The 20,906-nt window shown below is 51.8% G+C and overlaps 2 protein-coding genes across 9 annotated transcripts; both read left to right on the forward strand.

Annotated features, from left to right (window-relative positions):
• Positions 1 to 3,255: 3,255 nt before the first annotated feature.
• LOC111152186 (general transcription factor IIH subunit 4) lies at positions 3,256 to 9,183 on the forward strand. 2 transcript variants are annotated; one of them, XM_022510569.1, is made up of 14 exons: positions 3,256 to 3,457; positions 4,113 to 4,255; positions 4,517 to 4,621; positions 4,963 to 5,094; positions 5,361 to 5,457; positions 5,549 to 5,637; positions 5,839 to 5,950; positions 6,083 to 6,151; positions 6,352 to 6,435; positions 6,812 to 6,944; positions 7,148 to 7,278; positions 7,927 to 7,974; positions 8,127 to 8,205; positions 8,909 to 9,183. In XM_022510569.1, the coding sequence occupies exons 2-14, from the start codon at positions 4,116 to 4,118 to the stop codon at positions 9,079 to 9,081; spliced, it is 1,392 nt and encodes a 463-aa protein (XP_022366277.1). In that variant the 5' UTR covers positions 3,256 to 3,457; positions 4,113 to 4,115; the 3' UTR covers positions 9,082 to 9,183. The 2 variants fall into 2 exon arrangements, with proteins under 2 accessions (XP_022366277.1, XP_022366276.1); XM_022510568.1 differs by lacking the exon at positions 3,256 to 3,457 and having other exon boundaries at positions 3,485 to 4,255.
• LOC111152184 (valyl-tRNA synthetase 2, mitochondrial) lies at positions 9,095 to 20,664 on the forward strand. 7 transcript variants are annotated; one of them, XM_022510566.1, is made up of 30 exons: positions 9,095 to 9,129; positions 9,826 to 10,052; positions 10,182 to 10,263; positions 10,380 to 10,480; positions 10,775 to 10,896; positions 11,015 to 11,081; positions 11,178 to 11,275; positions 12,020 to 12,101; positions 12,279 to 12,398; positions 12,826 to 12,937; positions 13,641 to 13,729; positions 14,246 to 14,336; positions 14,550 to 14,677; positions 14,805 to 14,908; positions 15,149 to 15,230; positions 15,543 to 15,619; positions 15,703 to 15,778; positions 16,079 to 16,184; positions 16,409 to 16,479; positions 16,606 to 16,731; positions 16,953 to 17,057; positions 17,205 to 17,273; positions 17,398 to 17,476; positions 17,592 to 17,719; positions 17,842 to 17,994; positions 18,611 to 18,817; positions 19,450 to 19,561; positions 19,720 to 19,895; positions 20,085 to 20,213; positions 20,305 to 20,664. In XM_022510566.1, exons 2-30 carry the CDS (start codon positions 9,852 to 9,854, stop codon positions 20,398 to 20,400), a joined length of 3,189 nt encoding a protein of 1,062 aa, XP_022366274.1. In that variant the 5' UTR covers positions 9,095 to 9,129; positions 9,826 to 9,851; the 3' UTR covers positions 20,401 to 20,664. The 7 variants fall into 7 exon arrangements, with proteins under 7 accessions (XP_022366274.1, XP_022366273.1, XP_022366268.1 ...); XM_022510565.1 differs by having other exon boundaries at positions 9,826 to 10,263; positions 12,826 to 12,943; XM_022510560.1 differs by lacking the exon at positions 9,095 to 9,129 and adding an exon at positions 9,349 to 9,429 and having other exon boundaries at positions 9,826 to 10,263; positions 12,826 to 12,943.
• Positions 20,665 to 20,906: the final 242 nt, after the last annotated feature.

The raw sequence follows: 20,906 nt of genomic DNA on the forward strand, positions 1-20,906 counted from the left end.
CTAGTTCCAGTTCCTGCAACCGCCCACAGTCCCTCCTGCCATGGCCTTTGCAGAGTCTTGTTCCCCTCCCTGCTGTCTTTGCCTTGTTAAGTCCTGCTTGTCCTTCAGCAATCTTCCCCCACTTGGCAACCAGATCAAATCCCCTCTTGCTGCTTTCAGGCACAGGACTTTCTTCTTTGTAGTACTTACTATAGGTGTGATTTTACTTTTTAAAGAAAATAATGAATAACAATATTATTTACTGAGCACCTATTACATGCCAGGACAATACTTATTACATATTATATCTTATTTAATACAACATATGAAATAGTTAATGTTATTGCCATTTCCCAGAAAAGAAAATTGTTTTTTGGAAAGGATTTTATTTTTATTTTTGCAAAAGCGAGAGTGAGTGCAAGCACCAGTGTGCACGTGCACGACTAGTTGAGAGGGAGGGGCAGAGGGAGAGGCAGACTCCCCGCTGAGCAGAGAGCCCATGCAGGACTCAATCCCAGCACCCTGAGATCATGACCAGAACTGAAGGCCCAACTGAGCCACCCACGTGCCTAAAAACTTGTTTTAAGCAACTTGCTCAAGGCCACACAGCCAGGAAACTGCAAAGCTGGTCAGAAGCAGCCAGTAGGCTCTGGGCTCTCTGTTCTTTCTCTCCAGGATGCTGCCTGAGGGGAGGAGGTTATGAACTCTCCATCACAGTTTGGATAATCCTATTTGGGGAAGCTCCCAGGATCCCAGGCTGATGATCCAGCTCTAGAAACAGCCTGTACTCAGTTCCTGACATCAGACAAATTGCCCCCATTCACTGCATCCCTTCAGGCAGGACTCTCCAAGAGAATCTGTGATCACAGAAACGGTCTATAGCTGCACTACCCAATAGGTAGCCACTAGTCACATGTGACTATTGACTACTTGAAATGGGGCTAATGTGGCTGAGGAACTGAAGTTAAAATTTTAGTTAATTTAAATTTAAATAGCCACAGGTGGCTATAGTGGCTCCTATTCTGGGCAGGGTAGCCTTAAAGAGTTTTCTCTATGCTATAGAGAACTGTCACCTTGTCCGCCCGGCTTCTGCTGGTTTGCACCTGTCAAAATGAAGCACATGACCTATTTCAGTTTTACACACCCATAAAAAGCTTCTTACAAAGAAGGCACTGAACTAGGCAAGCCATTTTGTAATCTGCTTTTCTCCCCCTCATGATAGGTAGTACATAGTTTGGCCACTATGCATATGGTGTCCTTTCTAAGTGTTGCCAGTATTCTACATTGTTGTGATGACCCACATTTTGGGACATTCAGGCAGTTTCCATTGTTTTCACAATACAATAACAGACACACTTCTTTTTTTTAAGATTTTACTTATTTGACAGAGAGAGATCACAAATAGTCAGAGAAGCAGGCAGAGAGAGAGTGTGGGCAGCAGACTCCCTGCAGAGCAGAGAGCCTGACACAGGGCTTGATCCCAGGACCCTGAGATCATGACCTGAGCCAAAGGCAGAGGCTTAACCCACTGAGCCACCCAGGCGCCCCTAACAGACACACTTCAGTAAATATCTTTGCATGTCTATCTCTGTATCCGTGTGGGAGAACTTCAGTATGATACATTTCTAAAGGTGGAGTTGGTAGGTCAAACGGCAGTCACATTCAAATAACTGGACATACCGCCAAAGCCCCCTTTAAAAGGTGTGACTGAAGTCGACTTTCAACAGAAGTATTATAAGTACTGTATGCTCCTGTGCGGTAACAACGAGGTTGTCAATCCCTAATTTTTTTTTCTAATCAGATATTATATTGTTTCTTTAATTTGCTTTTCCTTAATTACTGGTAAAGATGAGAGCTTTTTCATTTGGTTATAAACAATTCATATTTTTTCTGTTTATTGCCTGTTACATCTTTCTTTTTTTATTATTTATTTTTTTAAAAGATTTTATTTATTTATTTGACAGAGATCACAAGTAGGCAGAGAGGCAGGCAGAGAGAGAGAGAGGAGGAAGCAGGCTCCCCGCCGAGCAGAGAGCCCAATGTGGGGCTCGATCCAGAACCCTGGGATCATGACCTGAGCCAAAGGCAGAGGCTTTAACCCACTGAGCCACCCAGGCACCACTGTTACATCTTTCTACAGTCTTTTTTTTTTTTTTAACGATTTTATTTATTTATTTGTCAGAGAGAGAGCACAAGCAGAGGGAACAGCAGGCAGAGGGAGAAGCAGGCTTCCTGCTGAGCAGGGAGCCCCATGTGGGACTCAATGCCAGGACCCTGGGATCATGATCTGAGCCAAAGGCAGATGCTTAACCTACTGAGCTATCCAGGAGTCCCTCTTTCTACAGTCTTTCTACTCTGTTCTTCTTCTTACTGCTTTGTAAAAGCTCTCTGTATTGTCTGTTTTGTTAAATATTTCTTCCAGACTAATTTGTCTCTTATTTTACTTAAGGTTAACCGTAAAAACGCTTTGTTAGTTTTGTGTCATTCTTGAGGATTTTATGCAGGACTGTTAAAGAAACAGAAAAACAAAACAAGCACGAGTGAGCATAACAGGGTCTTACACAGTTCTTGCCATTTTGGTCCGTGTTCCCTCATATGTACTTCAAATCCCAGCCTCAGGTTTTTCCAGATGAACGATTGTGGGCAAATTTCCTAATCTCACTGGGCTTCGGTCTTCTAGTCTGTAAAGTGGGAATAATAAACCTTGCTTTATAGGAACTTGGGGATACTTGTAGTTCTGGCTTTGGCTTAAGACGTTCCCTTCCCTTTCCCCGCAGTAGCCTCATGAATCAAATCAGACCCAACAACTGGTTTCTTTGAAAGTCGTATTAAAGAAACGGGGTGGTGGGAGCATGGTGGACGTGGTAAAATTAACACTGAGTACACACGCGCCCAGTGAGGTGCTCTTACCTCGCAAGAACGCTCTATAGAGTGCTGTACTCCATGAGGGCCAAAGAGCTCAAAGAGCTCAGTTTCGTGTGTCTCTAGGAGAGTCTCACCTAGGAGCCATATCCCCGCCTCCGCCAGGAAGCCCTCGGGGTCCCGCCTCTCGCCCAGGTCGGTCGGACTTGCTGTTAACTGCGTGAGCGGGAAGCGACGCGGAACCAAGTGGTACGGCCTCGGATGTCTCCGGCTCTCTCAATTAAAGGCCAGCCTCCCTCCCGTCCGGCTTCCTCGCGGTGCCTTTTGGGAGTTGTAGTCAGACGCGCTTCAGCCCACTCCGGGGCGAGCCGAGACAAGACTCTAATTCCCAGAATGCCCCGCGGCGGGCGAATGAGTGCAACGCCTATTCTTAGCTTCCCTACTTTTCCACTCCTTCCCCTCCTTTCCTTCTCTCCTGAATCCTCTACTCTGGACCCCTGTCTAGTTGTTTGTCCTTCTCCCCATCTTTTTCTCTCATTTTCCATCGTCCATTCTCCTATTCCCGGGAGCCAAGGCGAGAGTTTAGCTCCGATTAAGCGACGACTTGAAACTCCGGGTGCACGAGGGGGGAGCGACACGGAGTGTTGGTGGGGGGGCCCGAGAGAGAGGGGATGGGGGAGGTATGAGAGTTGGGTGAGAGGCGAGGGAAGGAGGGAAGTAGGAGAGAAGTTAGGAGACCTGACATGTCGATCAGGGTGAATGGGGTGAAGTTTGCGGTGCAAAGAGGAGAGGTGGACTTAGATTTGGGAGACAAGGAGGAGAAAGGTAGTTCATTGTTGTGCCCGGTAGGACCTGTGGGCCCAAGAAACAGATGGGAAGGACTGACAGATTTGGAGCTCATGGGCTGATCTGACCAGGAGAGGGCAACGGAGAGGGGATTGGGCTTAAACAAGTTTCCTTGCAACTGCTTAGGTAAAAATAAGACAAGACAGTGAAATAAAAAAATGATTTTTCTAATATGGGACAATTAACAATTCTCCAGTTTGGAAATTGAGAGAAGACTGGAGTTGAGGCCAGAAGTGGGGCGTGGAGGCAAGAGAGAAGTGGAGGTTGGTCAGGTCTGGGAGAAAGGAAAGGAGATGAGTGACAAGGAAGAGGAAATCTTAGAAAGGATGGGTTACGATGGGGGCCAGCGGATCTGGAATAGGAATGAGGTGAGGGATGATACTGGCATGGATTGTGGGGGTGCATTTCTAACTGGCATCTCTCAGGTGATGGAGAGCACCCCCTCAAGGGGTGGACTGAACCGAGTACACCTACAATGCAGGAATCTGCAGGAATTTCTAGGGGGCCTGAGCCCTGGCGTATTAGATCGATTGTATGGGCATCCTGCCACCTGTTTGGCTGTCTTCAGGTAAGGACCCACTTCATTGCAGGGACCATGTTGAAGAAGTGTAATGGGGCCTTCAGACTGGAATAAGTTATCATGAGTTGAAGCTTAGCCCTGGGGGGCTGGAAGACTGAAATGTGTTAGGCGAAAACAGATGGAGCTAGTGGGAGCAGCAAGACTGGTAAAGGTGTGGGGGGTGGGATGAGATGTTTGAGAGGTTGTTGAGGGCAGAGATGCAGATGAGGCAGTTTCTGATATTAACATTTTACCTGTACCCCCTTCCAGGGAGCTCCCCTCTTTGGCTAAGAACTGGGTGATGCGGATGCTCTTTCTGGAGCAGCCTTTGCCACAAGCTGCCGTAGCCCTGTGGGTGAAGAAGGAATTCAGCAAGTGAGTCTCTGTTGCTTGCTCAACCAGATACGGATTTCTCAACAACTAGCTATTCCAAGTGTTCCTTGGAACACTTCCAGGAAATGTTAATGGATACACCCCAAAACTTGTATTTAAATAAGTTTGGGAAATTCTGTGTACTTTATTTTTCCTTTTGGAAAGTTGTGATGTCTGCAACATGGTTCTGGTAAGGCATTGCCGTAAAGATTTGCCTTAAGAAGGCATTGTTTTTGCTATGTGAAACGGTGTTTCAAGGGAAAACCAGTTCAGAAAAGGCAGACATGGAGGCCTTTATGGGCCTCCTGCTTTTTGTTCTCCACACACCCCTGCTTCTGTTTCAGAGCTCAAGAGGAAAGCACAGGGCTGCTGAGTGGTCTCCGGATCTGGCACACCCAGCTGCTCCCTGGTGGTCTCCAGGGCCTGATCCTCAACCCCATCTTCCGCCAAAACCTCCGCATTGCCCTTCTGGGTGGGTATGTCACTTCCATCTTCCTAAGCTAGGCCAGGGGAACTAGTATTTAAACTGCTGGTGGGGGGGAGCCCCTAAGGGCCTCTCTGGAACCTTGTGGGCTTTACCTTTGGGAGCTCCTTTAGGAATAATTTGGATGAGATGTAGCTGCATGATGTAGGAAAGGAATGTCTCCCACTCATAGCCCATAGAGATGAAGGGGGAAAGAGGACAGAGGATCAGGCAGGGAACACAGGCAGGGTTCCTTACTCTTGGTCCATTCTGGCATAGGGGCAAGGCCTGGTCTGATGACACAAGTCAGCTGGGTCCTGACAAGCACGCCCGGGATGTTCCCTCACTTGACAAGTATGCCGAGGAGCGATGGGAGGTGAGGACTTGGGACTCTGTGTCTCTGCTTGTGCTCCTATGTCTCGTGGCCCTTAGAGGCATTGTTCTCTCTATCTACTTCTGTTCCTCAGGTGGTCCTACACTTCATGGTGGGCTCCCCCAGTGCAGCTGTCAGCCAGGACTTGGCTCAGCTCCTCAGCCAGGCTGGGCTCATGAAGAGGTGAGGAAACCAGAGGTACATCAGATCCCTGCTAAACTGAGTATCTGGGGTGGGCTAGGCGTGCAGGCAGTTATGAGAAAGGATTGCTGAGTGGAGTATGGCCAGAGAGAAACAAACAAACAAAAAAAAATGTGAGAGGACAAGTGGGGATGGTGGCCTCTCGCGGCATATCTCTGCCATTGTCCTTGTCTGTGTCTCTAGCACTGAACCTGGAGAGCCGCCCTGCATTACCTCAGCTGGCTTCCAGTTCCTGTTGCTGGACACCCCTGCCCAGCTGTGGTACTTTATGTTGCAGTATCTGCAGACAGCCCAGGTGAGGAGGCTATTTGCTGACATGCTCTGATCTTCTCAGGACCCACTGAGAGACTACCTTGCAGACTGTTCCCTGATCCCTCATTTTCTCCCTTCCATCTCTGCCCCTTTGTCTCTGCGCATTCCTCCTTAGAGTCGGGGCATGGACCTAGTGGAGATTCTCTCCTTCCTCTTCCAGCTCAGTTTCTCTACTCTGGGCAAGGTAAGCAGGGGGATGGAGCTGGGGACTTAAGTGGGCAAGTTGGTGGGTAGAGAGATGATAAGGGGAAATCAGGTTATGGGCAAAAGCGTGAAAGATAAGAATGAATAAAGCATAGACGGGAAAAGAGGGAATGAGTGTATGAGTTTGGGAAGGGGGAGAACGGGATGTTTTGATTCCATTCAACCACTTCTCTTCCCCAGGATTATTCCGTGGAAGGTATGAGTGATTCTTTGTTGAATTTCCTACAACATCTACGTGAGTTTGGGCTTGTTTTCCAGAGGAAGGTATGCATACCCAGATACGTGGCTTCTAGGAAAGAGGCAGGGTGGTCTGTTGCCTTGGCCTTTAAAAAGGAGTGGGGTCTCAGATGGTAGTTACACTTATAATGAGTGTGGCCTAAGTGTAGAGTTGCTGAATCACTATATTATGCACCTGAAACTAATGTTACATTACGTGTCAACTATACTAAAAAAAGAGTGGGGTCCCAGGCGGCAGTAGCTAGAAGGGAGTTGCCAGGACTGAGTACTTAGGCCCCTTGGGGTTGTTAAATTGGGAGTTGAGGCTCTTGCCATCAGAGGGGTCTGGTGTCTCAGGCAGAAAGATGGTTAGGGACACCTGAGAGTGAGCCGGCCCTCTGTCTTTCCCTTCTGTCTTTTCCAGAGGAAATCTCGGCGTTACTACCCCACACGGCTGGCCATTAATCTCTCATCAGGTGTTTCTGGAGCTGGGGGTACTGCCCATCAGCCAGGCTTCATTGTCGTGGAGACTAATTACCGACTGTATGCCTACACTGGTGAGGCCAGACAGAGGGCCCCAAGCAGCAGATAGAGGATGGAAGTGGGGAGAGGGAAGGGAGCAGGAGGGAGTGCCAGTTTGTGTTCATGTTTACCTGGCAGTTTACAGAGTTCTCTGGCATTCCTCATCATACTTGAAGGTCTTGAGGGAATCAGGGTGTGGGAATAGCCTTCTCATCTTCTCTTCCTATCCCTGGGCCAGAGTCGGAGCTGCAGATTGCCCTCATTGCCCTCTTCTCAGAGATGCTCTATCGATTCCCCAACATGGTGGTGGCACAGGTGACCCGGGAGAGTGTTCAGCAGGCCATCGCCAGTGGCATCACAGCCCAGCAGGTATTGCCACTTGGGGAAGGCGGGGGCAGGAAGATAGGCTGCACTTGAGCTATGGGGTACAGGGTGCTCATCTTATAGAAGGCTGATATCGGTTCTGTTGGAGAAGATAGTGGCGAGTTGTCTCTGAGCATAGACCATAGACTTGAAGGGAAGTCAAGGTTCTAAGCGTCAGGAAAAAACACGGGAGTGGGGGAGGTATAGATTTGTGTTTCTACCACCAACCCCTTCCTAGCTGCATAAATGTCCTGGTTGCTTCACTTCTCTGAGCCTCACTTTCCTCATCTGGAAAATGGAAATAATAACAGTTCTCCCCTCACAGGGTTTGGGGAGGATTCAATGAGAGAATAGCAGTAAAACCTTTGGCTCAGAGCCTGTCATGCAGTAAGTGCTAAAAAAATAATAGTTACTGCTATTTTAAAAAAGAAAAAACAGGACTATCGAAAGGGCAAATGTGCTAGAGAAGAAATAGCAGACATGACTAGTGGGAACAGCAACTTGGGATGACAGCTGAACAGGGATGGCTTTATGACAGGCATATGGCTATGTATTTTTAAATAGCTGATATTCCAGTGACATTAGGTGACAGTTTAGGTACCTTTCCTGCCCTCTTACTTGAGCCCCTGATTCCATTCTTGTCTGTTTTCCTAGATCATCCATTTCCTAAGGACAAGGGCGCACCCAGTGATGCTCAAACAGGTAGCAAGCTGCTGGAGGCTGACAGTTCCTGGCACCTGGCGATGAAGTGATGGGAAAGAGAAAGGGACAGCCAAATCTGGGGAATGAGTAGAGGGGTGGGGTTGTCTGGGGCAGTATTCCTGAATCTTCACAGCCATTGCTTGTCCCTACAGACACCTGTGCTGCCGCCCACCATCACAGACCAGATTCGGCTGTGGGAGCTGGAAAGGGACAGACTCCGGTTCACTGAGGGTGAGTGGCTTCCGGTGGTTGATTCTTGGTCACTGGCCAGGGGAAGGACAGTTTAGTCTCGATGAACTGAAAAAGCTTTTCATGTATTTTATATTTTTATTGCATGAAATGGGAGAGAAAAGCTGGCAAGACACTTTATTTTGGGGGTGAGTGTGCAGTGGTAAATAAATTGTCTCAACTCTGGAATGTGGATTTAGCTAGAAGAGGGAAATTGGGAGCAATAATTACGGTAATTTCTCTGTGGTGAGCATTAGTTGGTTTTTCTTACTGTGTTATATTGCCTTACTGAACATGGCTGTCTCACACTACTGTTAGGATGAGCTCTAGGACAGACAGGCATAGAGAATTTAGTTGTTTTTTTTTTTTTTAAGATTTTATTTATTCATTTGAGAGAGAGAGAGCACAAGACGGGCAGAGGGAGAGGCAGAGGGAGAGGCAGAGGGAGAGGCAGAGGGAGAAGCAGAGGGAGAAGCAGACTCCCCACTGAGCTAGGAGCCTGTTGTGGGGCTCGATCCCAGGACCTGGAGATCATGACCTGAGCCAAAGGCAGACGCTTAACCATCTGAGCCACCCAGGCGCCCCGAGAATTTAGTTTTTAAATTGTGGCTGGCAAGCCCAGACCACTGCCCTGAAGCTGCTCCGCAGGGGCCTCACGTTTTTTGCCCTTTCTACCTCCCGGCTGCCCCTGCCCTGCGGACTCCAGGTGTCCTGTATAACCAGTTCCTGTCGCAAGTGGACTTTGAACTACTGCTGGCCCACGCTCGCGAGTTGGGCGTGCTGGTGTTCGAGAACTCTGCCAAGCGGCTGATGGTGGTGACCCCAGCGGGGCACAGCGACGTCAAGCGCTTCTGGAAGCGGCAGAAGCACAGCTCCTGAGAGCTCGGGCTCCGGGTGGGGCGGGGCGGCCGCGGCCTCAGAACTCAGGTGTTTTTATTTACACATCGGACTATTAATTGTTTAATAAAGTTGTGGAAATGAGCCACGCGGCTCCGGACCGCTCCTCGCGAGGCTTCCTCTCTCCTTGGAGGGCCCGCTTCTTGCGGCGCCGGCAGCCATTGGACGGGAGGGCAGCGAATGGGGTCGAGCCGGCTACCGCGCATGCCCGGGGCAGGGCCCCGCCTTCCTGCGCCGTGCGGCTCGCGGGTCACTTTCCGGGGTCGTAGTCGCTGCTTCCCTTGGCGCCTGGGGCCGCGGGGCGCCGTGGCATAGCGGCGGGCTAGCCCGGTGAGCGCGCGTCGGAGCTCCCTCCGGAGGGGTGGGAGGCGCCGCCGCCGGGATCCACGCGGTGAAGCGGTGCTACGGGCCGGGAGGGCCGGGCGGAGTGGGCCCAGGGGTAGCGCGAGACTCCTTGCGGGTTTCGCTCTCGGGCGCCCTGAGGTCGACTGTCTCCCAGAATGCCTGAGTCCTTTCCCCGTCTGTGTGTTGGCGGTCAGCCACAGTCGCCGATGCAGAGGTTGAGGACGGCAGACTCCCGACACCATGCCCTCTGGCCCTCACTAGAAAGCGTTGTGGGAGGGGGTAGAAAGAAAAAAGACCAGTGCTAGTAGAAGGCAGGCAGGGAATAAGGAAGAGGGTGTGACCCACGCAGCCACATCTCTTAATGTGCTCTATCTGGAACAGATCTTGGCCCTTTTCAAGCACTCCTGATGCCTCATTTGCCTTTGGGCTATTTTCGATCACCAGTCTGGGGGCTGAGGCCCTTAGAGGGCCTCCCCAGGTTCCGTGCCCTCTCTACCCACTCAAAGCCCCATGGATCCTCCATCTCCCGAAAGAACCATGAAGCCAAACAGAAGCGCCAGCGAGAGAAGCAGGCGGCGCTGGAGGCTGGGATAGCCCGAAAGAACAAGGTTAGGGATCAGCTTGTCCTTGGTTCTTTGAGAAAACTTTGGACGGGGCTGGAAGAGACTGGTTGGATTCAGATGCCTGGGCTGGAAATTGTATTTCCCCACCCCCCGGTTTTTGGTCATTCTTTCCAGTCACCTGCAGAATCCAGTAAGGCCTGGACTCCCAAGGAGGTAGTGTTGTATGAAATCCCCACGGAACCGGGTAAAAAGAAAGGTAATTAGGGAACTTGAAGGCCTATTCACTCACATGTTTGTTGCCCACTTGGGCTGCTGAAATGCAGCCCAGGAACAAAGTTCAGGACTTAGTGGATCTCTCCTCTGCTGCTGCAGATGTCTCCCGGCTTCTGCCTCCTGCATACAGCCCTCAATATGTTGAGGCTGCCTGGTACTCTTGGTGGGTGCGAGAGGGCTTCTTCAAACCAGAGTATCAGGTTAGTACCTGGAAGGGAGGGATACTAAATGGTCCCCAGGACAGAATGGCCATTGAGTTTGGGTGGGCACAACTGAGCCTCAGAGTCTAGAGCTTACAGCCAGCCTGCCCAATAAATGGGAGAGCTTGTCTTCACCCCTGGTGTCCAAAGGGTTTTCTTGGCAGGTTTTTCCCTTTCCTGTTACTTGCTGGTTTATCTTTCCTGCAGTTCTTTCCGCCTTGGGGACACCAGAGGGTGCTATTCCCCCACGTAATACCCAGTCATCTCTTGCTCTTTGACTTTTCCACTTTATAGACCAAGCTGCCTCAGGCTACAGGGGAGACCTTCTCCATGTGTATCCCACCTCCCAATGTCACTGGCTCCCTACATATCGGGCATGCACTGACGGTGGCCATACAGGATGCTCTGGTGCGCTGGTGAGAGGGGTTGGGGATGCTTGCTTTCCTGGAGGGGAAGGAGGAAGTGAGGTAGTGTGGAAGCATTGAGAATAAACATGCAAGCTCAGGGGTTCACTTGAGGGTGTTTGTTTTGTAGGCACCGGATGTGTGGGGATCAGGTGCTGTGGGTTCCTGGCTCAGATCATGCAGGAATTGCTACACAAGTATGCATTTTGCCACTTTGCCCTTTTGTTGGGTGGAGGAGAGTTTTCCCAAAGTGATCTGATTCTCTGTTCATTTGCCTCCTAATCTTACTGCAGGCTGTGGTGGAGAAGCAACTGTGGAAGGAGAGAGGAGTGAGGAGACACGAGCTGAGCCGGGAAGAATTCCTTAGGGAGGTGTGGAAGTGGAAGGAGGAGTGAGTATGATGGGTGGAGGTGGAGGGGCCGAGGTGGCAGGCTTGGGCCCTGCTTCCCAGCCGTTCTCCCTGACTCGATGGGCTCTTCCCATTCAGCCCTAACCTTCCTTGGAGAGGGGAACTCTGGGTTCCTTTAGCTTTCAGCAGGGTCTCCAAGCTGTCTGTGTGTCTGTATTTTATATATATATATATATATATATATATATATATATATATATATATATAATATTTTTTTAAATGCACATATTTGTGGGTGTGGACATGTATGTATAATTTTTGTCTACTTATCCCATGTTTCCTTACCTTTCACCATCTCTTCTACTTACCTATTTCTCCTCTCCATTTGCTTGAAATTACCCTCATTCTTACAGGTCTGTTACCACGTACCACTTTCTCTATAAAGCTTCTTTTGGTTTTTCCCAAATTAGCTGCCCCCTCCTCTGTTACCATAGAACTTTATGTTTTGTTTTAAGTATACTCTACACCCAGTGTGGGGCTTGAACTCATTGCCTCGAGATCCAGAATCACGTGCTCCACCAACTGAGCCAACCAGGCGCCCATACCTTTACACTTATTTTAATGCCACAGAAGTTCCCTGCTGAGTTTGTGTGTCTGTCTCCATTGGCTTCTAGAGGCTAGATTAATGCCATACTCTAATACTCGGCATTGCCGGTAGTATCATTGGGCCTGGTACATAGTTGGTGCTCAGGACAAGTTTGCTGACCAAAATCTGTCTGGGCACAGGAAAGGTGGAGAGATCAGTGAGCAGCTCCAAGCTCTGGGGGCCTCCCTGGACTGGGACCGAGAGTGCTTCACTATGGATGCTGTGAGTGCTCCATGCCTTGCTCCCTGTGGGTATTGAGGCAGTGTCTAGAGACAGGTGTGGGCAGGCAGGATGCTGTGTGTGTTGGGGGTAGTAGTAGGGAGTGAATGCCTGGGTCCCTGAGTGGGGTGATGGGCTAAGAAGGGGCTGTTGGATAGAGATGCTGAGGTCATTTCCTAGGGCTCCTCGGTCGCCGTGACTGAAGCTTTTGTGCGACTCTACGAGGCAGGCTTGTTGTACCGGGGCCAGCAGCTTGTCAACTGGTCCTGCGCTTTAAGATCAGCCATCTCGGATATTGAGGTGAGGCAGAGGAGGAGGGCAGGTTGGGAGAGCTCCTAGGTGGGCAAAAAAAGCTCAGACTCCACAGCCAGATGGCCAGGATTCACTGAGTCCTGCCACCTACCAGCCATGGGAACTCTGGCAGGGCGTTAGCCTCTGTCACCCTCAGTTTCCCCAGTCAGTTAGGGCTGATGGAAATGCCTGTGTCAGGAGGGCGTCGTGAGAATTAAATGAGAATTCATGGAAGGTGTTCAGCATGATACTGGCGCACAGTGTAAGTGCTCGGTGAATGTTTCTGTAACTGTGACTGAATTGAGGGGGAGAGGTGGCTCCTGAATCCTTGGAGTGTCTTTAGATGGGCTGCAAGGAGCCCAGGGCAGGTGGGGGAGTGAAGATGGGAAGCCTGCAGAAAGGCTGCTCTCCAGCCCTGCTGCTTGGATTCCTCTAGGTGGAGAGCCGGCCGCTTCCTGGCCGCACGGAGCTTCGACTGCCTGGCTGCCCCAGCCCTGTGTCTTTTGGCCTCCTCGTTTCTGTGGCCTTCCCTGTGGATGGAGAGCCTGGTGAGGGTAATCCTCAGAAAGGTTGCCTGCTTATCTCTGCTTTCTTGCGCATGTGTTGGGTTGATGGGAAGGAACCCACAAACCCATTTCCCACATGGCCTGGTGGGAGGCACATAAGGAACCTTGGGTAGTATTTGCATTCTGGTGGGCATTTATTCTGGGTATTCTGTGTCACGTGAGAAAAGTGCACGTGGTACTTGCCTGTCGGAAGCTTAGCATCATTTTACAGGAGGCTGCTACCCTGAAAGAGACAAAAAATCAATTCTGAAGTGTGATTTGAACAGTAAGTGCTTGGAAGAATTCAGAGAAAGCAAAGAAGGATTAGCTGGCATAGACGGAGGATGTTTCCCAAGGAAGGGCTGGTGCTTGCCCCAGAGAAAGCACAGCATTTGTGATTAGGGTCTCGAGAACTCTCAGTGTTTTCTGGGCACCATGTAAGGATTCTGGTTGCTTTTATTCATGATCTACCTGTTTCTCCCATGCACATTTTTGAGAAATTCCTTAGCACCAGACAGCCTTCCAGGCTTCTGGTCATCAGCTTACATGGAAACCCCCGGCTCCTAATTTTCTCTAGTTGCTCCTGGGGCCCTGCTCAACCTTGACAGGTTCTCGCCTCCTCCCTTTTCTGGTTCTTCTGGCTCCAGTTATGGGAGTGAGGGGCCATGGCAATGACCAGTGTTGAGTGCTTGACTTTTGTCTTCAGATGCAGAGGTTGTAGTGGGAACCACAAGGCCAGAGACATTGCCTGGAGATGTGGCTGTGGCTGTTCATCCTGACGACTCTCGATACATGGTAACACACAGTGTACTCTCTGCCACTCGCTTGTCTCCCTCATAGCTTGCTTTTCCTGTCCTTTTTTGATGGTAGCTCCTTCTTTCCTTCAGTTTCATCTTCCTAAGATTTTTCTCGTGTCAGCTCTCCAGCGTCTCTGACTATATGCCTTTCTTTTCTTGATGTTCTGTTTTTTTTCTAGCTCATTGGTTGATAAATTATGGCCCATGGGCCAAATCCATCCCATTGCCTGTTTTTGTATGATATGCACTTGCCTGTTTACACATTATCTGCAACTGGGTATCATGACCTCACTGCTGCAGTGGCAGAGCAGAGTAATTGTGCAGAGACTGAATTTGCCTCTTGGCCTGTAAAGGCTTAAATACACCCTGGCCCCATAAGAAAAAGTTTACTGACCACTGCTCTAGCTCTTTACCTTCTGGTTTTCACCCTATTATTCCCAGGGTTCTCACGCTCAGCCCAGACCTTTGCACTCCACATGCGTGCCTGTCCTTGATCTCGCTCCCTTCCTTTCAGCATTTGCATGGACGACAGCTTCGTCACCCCTTGACTGGGCAGCTTCTCCCCCTCATCACAGACTCTGCTGTTCAGCCACATGTGGGCACAGGTAGGTGGAGGTCACAGAAAGGCAAATAGGCTGGGGATTCTGGAGGAGTGGGGAGCACCAGGAAGAGGAAAGGAGGGGAGGGTAGTCTCAGTGGATAATGAGACGAGAAGGAGGCATAGACCGAGAAGAGAAGGGAGGGATGGGGGCGTGGGCAATGACAGAACCGCTGGAAAAGGTGAGGGGTCAGTGCTCACGGTGGTTCTCCTCTCCCAGGGGCAGTGAAGGTGACTCCGGCACATAGCCCTGCTGATGCTGAGCTGGGGGCCCGGCACAGCTTGAGCCCCCTGAGTGTCATTGCAGAGGATGGGACCATGACCTCCCTCTGCGGGGACTGGCTGCAGGTGGTACTGGCCTCAGTGTCACCCCATTCTTTGGGGGCACTCTCTGCCTTTTCTCACCTCCTCCCTTCTCTCTCGTTCTTATTTTTTTAGCAACCTTTACCCTTTATTGTTGCCATCATCTCCCCAGGGTCTTCACCGATTTGTGGCCCGAGAGAAGATTATGTCTGCGTTGAGGGAGCGGGGCCTGTTCCGAGGCATCCAGAGCCACCCCATGGTGCTTCCTATTTGCAGGTAATCCCATTTTAACTCTTTTTACGTAGGACTTCTCCAGGAAGGGCGTGCATAAAGCTGACGAGGGCGAGAGGGTGGGCTCTATACGTACCCCTTTGCGAGGGAACAGAAGCTCTGTGTCAGTTTTATTTGCTGTTCTATTCTCGGTTCTGAGGGCCTGGCATGTAGTAGGGTCCCATGTCCCTTGGGGGAAAAGCACAGAACCCAAGGAGCAGCACACTTAGCCTGTCTCTTTCTCAGCCGTTCTGGGGATGTGGTTGAATACCTACTGAAGAGCCAGTGGTTTGTCCGCTGCCAGGAGATGGGGGACCGAGCTGCGCAGGTGAGGCTGCAGTGTGCGGAAGGGGCCAGCGCCTTGGGTGGCGGCAACTCCCTGCAAACTGGAATGAAGAAACAGGGAGGCTGAGGCCTCCTGATCCACAGACCTCTGGCCCCAGCATTTGAGAGGACAGCTGTGGGATGGAGGCAGGGTGGCCTGGACGGGGCTGGCTCATCTCCCACTCAAACCCAGAAGTTCCTCAGGAGCCTTGGGAGATCCTTTCTGAGTAATAGCACCACCTCAGAGGCCACTTGTCCCATCCGGGAGGGTACAGGTGCAGGAAGCGAAGCACTGTCTAAGGGCCTTTTTCTCCAGGCTGTGGAGTCAGGGGCTCTAGAGCTCAGTCCATCCTTCCACCAGAAGAACTGGCAGCACTGGTTTTCCCACATCGGGTAAGGGTGAGGGGAGCTCTGTGGAGGTGGGGGTGGGGCAATGCCCTGCTTATGCCAAGGAGTTACTGACGTCCTTCCCACAGGGACTGGTGTGTCTCCCGGCAGCTGTGGTGGGGCCATCAGATTCCCGCCTACCTGGTGGTGGAGGGGCACACGAAGGTTGGTAGGTGGAAGAGGATGGGAGGGCTGGGCATGGTGGAGGGAGAAATAGCCATAGCACAGGAGTCAGAGGACTTCCAGGGCCAGTCCCGGCTCCCTGCCTTTCCTGGGCTTCATGCCCTTAGTCATGTCACTCACCATGTGGTCAGAGCTCCCGAGCTGGACCTTCTTCCTCCCACTGCCAGAGGGAGCCAGCTGTTCCTAGATCACATGGGAGAATGTGAAACTCAGTGATGTTTCTTTCACACCTGGTGGGTGTTACTCTTCCTCACTCTCTCCACCGCTTAACTTTTACTGTAGGGTGATAAAGGAGACTGTTGGGTGGTTGGGCGGACAGAGGCCGAGGCCAGAAAAATAGCTGCAGAACTGACAGGGAAACCAGGAGCAGAGCTGACCCTGCAGAGGGGTGAGTGTCTGGGTTGTGGAGGGCAGGGGTGGGAGGCTGGGCTGTTGGGGAGCAGATCCTGAGGTGGAGGAGGTGGTGTTGGGAAAGTTGAGAATGAGGCAGAGGGCCTGATAATGGTGTCTGTTGAGGGGGACAGGTACAGGGATGGAGGGCATTGGGCTGGAAAGATGCACAGCAGTGGGTTTGAGGTTCCATCTGCCCCCATTCCCTGTTCTGTTTCCCAGATCCTGATGTCCTGGACACATGGTTCTCTTCAGCTCTTTTCCCCTTTGCTGCCCTGGGTTGGCCCCAAGAGGTGAGGCGGGTTGTGAGGAAGAGAGTGAAGGTGGGGATGATGAAGTAAAGACCTTGCTCCCCCAAAAACCTTGAGGAGAGCTATAGGCACAGAGCTTGGCTTCTCATTGCTTCTCTTTTTCTCTAGACCCCAGACCTCGCTCGTTTCTACCCCCTGTCACTTTTGGAAACGGGCAGTGACCTTCTGTTGTTCTGGGTGGGCCGCATGGTCATGTTGGGGACCCAGCTCACAGGGCAGCTCCCCTTCAGCAAGGTAATGGCCCTTCAGTGCCCAGCCCCTCTCTTTGACCCCCCAGTTTTCCTTAAATCTTGTTCTCTCTTCTAACCCCAATTATGCTGTTGTCTGTGGTCCCAATTCCTTTTTCCTGATTTACTAACTCCTCTAACCCCTGATGCACAGAGGCATCTTCCAGGGAAATCACCTCCAGGGAAAGGCTCCCCCAGCTCCTCTGCTGACTCCCTCCATGCCCCCAGGTGCTCCTTCATTCCATGGTTCGGGACAGGCAGGGCCGGAAGATGAGCAAGTCCCTGGGGAATGTGTTGGACCCACGAGACATCATCCATGGGGTGGACCTGCAGGTCAGGATGAAGAGTTTTGTGAAGGATGGCATTTGTGGGGGAGACGGGAGCTTGAGGAGAGAGGGGCCAGCTGGAAGGGATAGTGGCTGGGAGCCTTGTAGGGGCAGGGTCCCTGACCAAGGCCACTGAAGTCCTTACACATCCCAGGTGCTGCAGGCAAAGCTGAGGGATGGGAACTTGGACTCCACAGAGCTGGCGATCGCGACTGCAGCACAAGTGAGTCACCAGCGTCTGCCTCTCTCAGCCTCAAGCTCATGGCTGCCGGTCTCCTGCGTAGCCCAGGTTTCTGGCCTTGCAGCTGCGTAGACATCGGCCATACCTCCTCTCCCTCTGATTGCAGAGAAAGGACTTCCCTCATGGGATCCCTGAGTGTGGGACAGATGCCCTGCGATTCGCCCTGTGCTCCCATGGGGCCTTAGGTAAGCCTGGGCGAGGGAGGGGCTAGGGCTGTAGGCCCCACAATAGAGGGGTGGGCCAGGACTCCCTGTGCCACTGCCACCCACGTGCACACTCCCCGCTCCCTCTCCCTCTCAGGGGGCGACTTGAACCTGTCTGTCTCTGAGGTCCTGAGTTCACGGCATTTCTGCAACAAAATCTGGAATGCCCTGCGCTTTATCCTCAATGCCTTAGGGGAGAAATTCGTACCCCAGCCTGCAGAGGAGGTAAGAGAATAAGAGAGGCTTGAAGGGCAGAATCATCAGGTGTCTGAGGGTTGAAGATGGGGTTTGGAGGGAAAGGAGATGGGAGTCAGTTATCCCGTCCTGAAGCCCCCTTCTGCCTGCAGCTGTCCCCCTCGTCCCCCATGGACGCCTGGATCCTGAGCCGTCTTGCCCATACTGCCCAGGAGTGTGAGCGAGGCTTCCTTGCTCGAGAGCTCTCACTTATCACCCATGCCCTACACCACTTCTGGCTCCACAACCTCTGTGATGTCTACTTGGTAAGTCAGACTGGGGCCACGGAGTTTCATTCCGCCCTGCATACCTGCTTCCTGTTCCCCTTGAGATCGGGTTCCCTGGCAGAGAACTCTTTATTTTTTTTAAATGTTAAATATTTACAGAATCATTTTTTTAAAGGATTTTTTATTATTTATTTGAGGGAGAGAGTGAAGGAGAGAGCATGAGCAAAGGGAGTGTCAGAGAGAGAGGGAGAAGCAGACTTCCGGCCGAGCAAGGAGCCCGATGCAGGCCTCTATGAGGGACTCCATGCTGTTGCACTCCAGGATAGTGACCTGAGCTGAAGGCAGATGAGACACTGAGACACCCAGGCACCCCTCTGTCTTTCTGATAGGCAAAAACCTCAGTGCTTTGCTTTCAAAACTATGCAAACCACGCTGACAATTTTATCCCCCTTCCCACCCCTGAGAATCCTGGCCATAGATTTCTACTTTTCATTTGCTCCAAAGTGTGTTCTGGGACAACCAGTGGTGTCCAAGATGCTGTGTGCTCCTACCTGTGTTTACCCACAGCATTTTCCATGGGCAGGGCAGCAGATGTGTGGGAAAAGGATGTGGTTGTGGCTTTGGCCTGCCCCCGACCCTATGGCTTCTTCCCTAGGAGGCTATAAAGCCAGTGCTGTCGCACTCGCCCCATCCCCGAGACCCCCTTCAGGTCCTGTTCTCCTGTGCTGATGTCGGTCTCCGCCTCCTCGCCCCAATCATGCCCTTTCTGGCTGAAGAGCTCTGGCAGAGGCTGCCCCCCAGGCCTGGCGGCAGCTCTGCCCCTAGCATCTGTGTTGCTCCCTATCCCACTGCCCACAGCCTGGTGAGTCCCATGGGAACGGGACCATGGGTGAAGGGGTGGGGAGCAGTCTTCTCGAAGGGTGTGGTGCTGTGGGGTCTCAGGTCTACTTTAGAGTCTTTAGGAGGATGAGTTGTTCCTGCAGGGCTGTGGCGGGGGCAGTCTTAGCCCAGTGGGCAAGAGCAGGACCACACTACTGTGTGACCGTGCCTCAGTTCCCCATCTTTAGCCACGGTTATGATGAGGATTAGATGTTAGTCCTAGGATGGCCCCCAAATATCTGTGGTTTTAAGCTTTAATAATATCAGAAGGGTAAAGGCCATAAACTCACCCCCAAGTGATTTAAAGTTTAACTATGTAAATTTTCTTATGCTTATTTGGTTCTGTGAGTTTTGAGTAATAGAGTTTAAGTTCTAACTTACTTCTGGTCGTTCACCTTTGATGAGAACAGTTAACAGACATCAACCACAGCCGTCAACTGAGACTTGCATAGGCAGTGCCCCAGGTTTTGCTTGAGGTGGTGAATTCTGTGTGTGGTGGGGAGGACAGATTCTGTTGCCCTAAGCAGACTGGGTTGTGCAGGTGTGGGACAGAGCCAGGAGAGTTGCTGCTGTGTCCCAGGAGCCTGCTTGTCAGCTCTGGGTCTTCATCTGCAGGAGCACTGGCGCCAGCCAGAGCTGGAGCAGCACTTCTCCCGGGTCCAGGAGGCTGTGCAGGCACTGAGGGCTTTCCGAGCCACATACCAGCTCACCAAGGCCCGGCCCCGAGGTGAGCTGGGTTCTGGGTCCCTACGTCCTGCAGAAAGAGGGGGCTGGCAGAGGAGCATGGGGGAGCCTGGAGGGCAGAGTCCAGAGTTAGGAGGTGCAGGATGGGCAGGGAAGCAGGATCTTGTGGTTTGACCCTGACAGTTTCCCTTTCTTCCTCAGTGCTGCTGCAGAGCTCAGAGCCTGGAGAGCAGGGCCTCTTTGAGGCCTTCCTGGAGCCCCTGGGCACCCTGGGCCGCTGTGGGGTCATGGGCCTCTTACCCCCAGGTGTTGCGGCGCCTTCCGGCTGGGCCCAGGCCCCACTCAGTGACACCACTCAGGTGTACATGGAGCTGCAGGTGCCCAGAGGAGATTGGAGGAGGAAGGGAGGGATCGAAAGGATGTTGGGAGGAGGGCAAGGGGCAGGTTCCGTAAAAGTGAGGAGAGCTCCTGAGAATGGGGTGGACAGAGGTATTGGACAGGCTGCAGGTGAAGCAGAGCTGCGGGTGGTGCAGAGAGAAACCTGAACCCTCGCTGTTCTCCCGCAGGGCCTGGTGGACCCCCAGGCCCATCTGTCTCTGCTAGCTGCCCGAAGACACAAGTTGCAGAAGCAGCTTGATGGCCTCATGGCCTGGACCCCATCAGAGGGAGAGGCGGACACTAAGAGGCAGCAGAGGGTGAGGCTGGAGGACTGACTCCCTGTAGGCACGTGGGCTGGAGGGTGTGGCCCTAATATCTGGATCCTCACCTGCTGCTCTTCTTGTCTAGCTTTCTTCCCTCCAGTTGGACTTGTCGAAGCTGGACAAGGCGGCCTCTCACCTCCGGCAGCTGATGGATGCATATCCCGGCCCTGGGGAGCTCTGAGCGCCAGCTCACTCTTGGGGAGAAAAAAACCTTGCCTAGGGGGACAAACATCTGGCAGCTGTTGGCATTGATGGCGTCTCTGAGACCATGTGGCTCACCTCTCTCATTTCATAAATGGGGAAACAGATTGGCTTGGTCGGTGTCACTGGGTGTCCTCGAGATGCTGACATTCCTGCCCAGCCTCCCTCCTATGTAGTCCCACCTGGAAGTTTAGGAATGAGATAAACTTTTAAAATCCCAAACATTGGGGCACCTGGGTGGCTCAGTGGGTTAAGGCCTCTGCTTTCAGCTCAGGTCATGATCCCAGGGTCCTGGGATCGAGCCCCACATCGGGCTCTCTGCTCAGCGGGGAGCCTGCTTCCACCTCTCTCTCTGTCTGCCTCTCTGCCTACTTGTGATCTCTGCCTGTCAAATAGATAAATAAAATCTTTAAAAAAAAAATAATAAAATCCCAAACATTACTGTCTGTGATCCTTTTATCCCTCTTCCCCTAGTGGTGACTTTCT

Source organism: Enhydra lutris, unplaced genomic scaffold (assembly GCF_002288905.1).
Source record: "Enhydra lutris kenyoni isolate GAN:26980312 unplaced genomic scaffold, ASM228890v2 scaffoldscaffold28, whole genome shotgun sequence".
Classification (NCBI taxonomy): domain Eukaryota; kingdom Metazoa; phylum Chordata; class Mammalia; order Carnivora; family Mustelidae; genus Enhydra; species Enhydra lutris.

Excerpts from the sequence above, each read along its gene's own strand:
- LOC111152186 (XM_022510568.1), top strand. The coding sequence starts at position 3,981 with ATGAGTGACAAGGAAGAGGAAATCTTAGAAAGGATGGGTTACGATGGG. Across the intron at positions 4,622-4,962 it reads GTGAAGAAGGAATTCAGCAA|AGCTCAAGAGGAAAGCACAG; the intron begins GTGAGTCTCTGT and ends CTTCTGTTTCAG. Across the intron at positions 5,095-5,360 it reads CGCATTGCCCTTCTGGGTGG|GGGCAAGGCCTGGTCTGATG; the intron begins GTATGTCACTTC and ends ATTCTGGCATAG.
- LOC111152184 (XM_022510565.1), top strand. The coding sequence starts at position 9,852 with ATGCCTCATTTGCCTTTGGGCTATTTTCGATCACCAGTCTGGGGGCTG. Across the intron at positions 10,481-10,774 it reads TCTTCAAACCAGAGTATCAG|ACCAAGCTGCCTCAGGCTAC; the intron begins GTTAGTACCTGG and ends TCCACTTTATAG. Across the intron at positions 11,082-11,177 it reads ATGCAGGAATTGCTACACAA|GCTGTGGTGGAGAAGCAACT; the intron begins GTATGCATTTTG and ends ATCTTACTGCAG.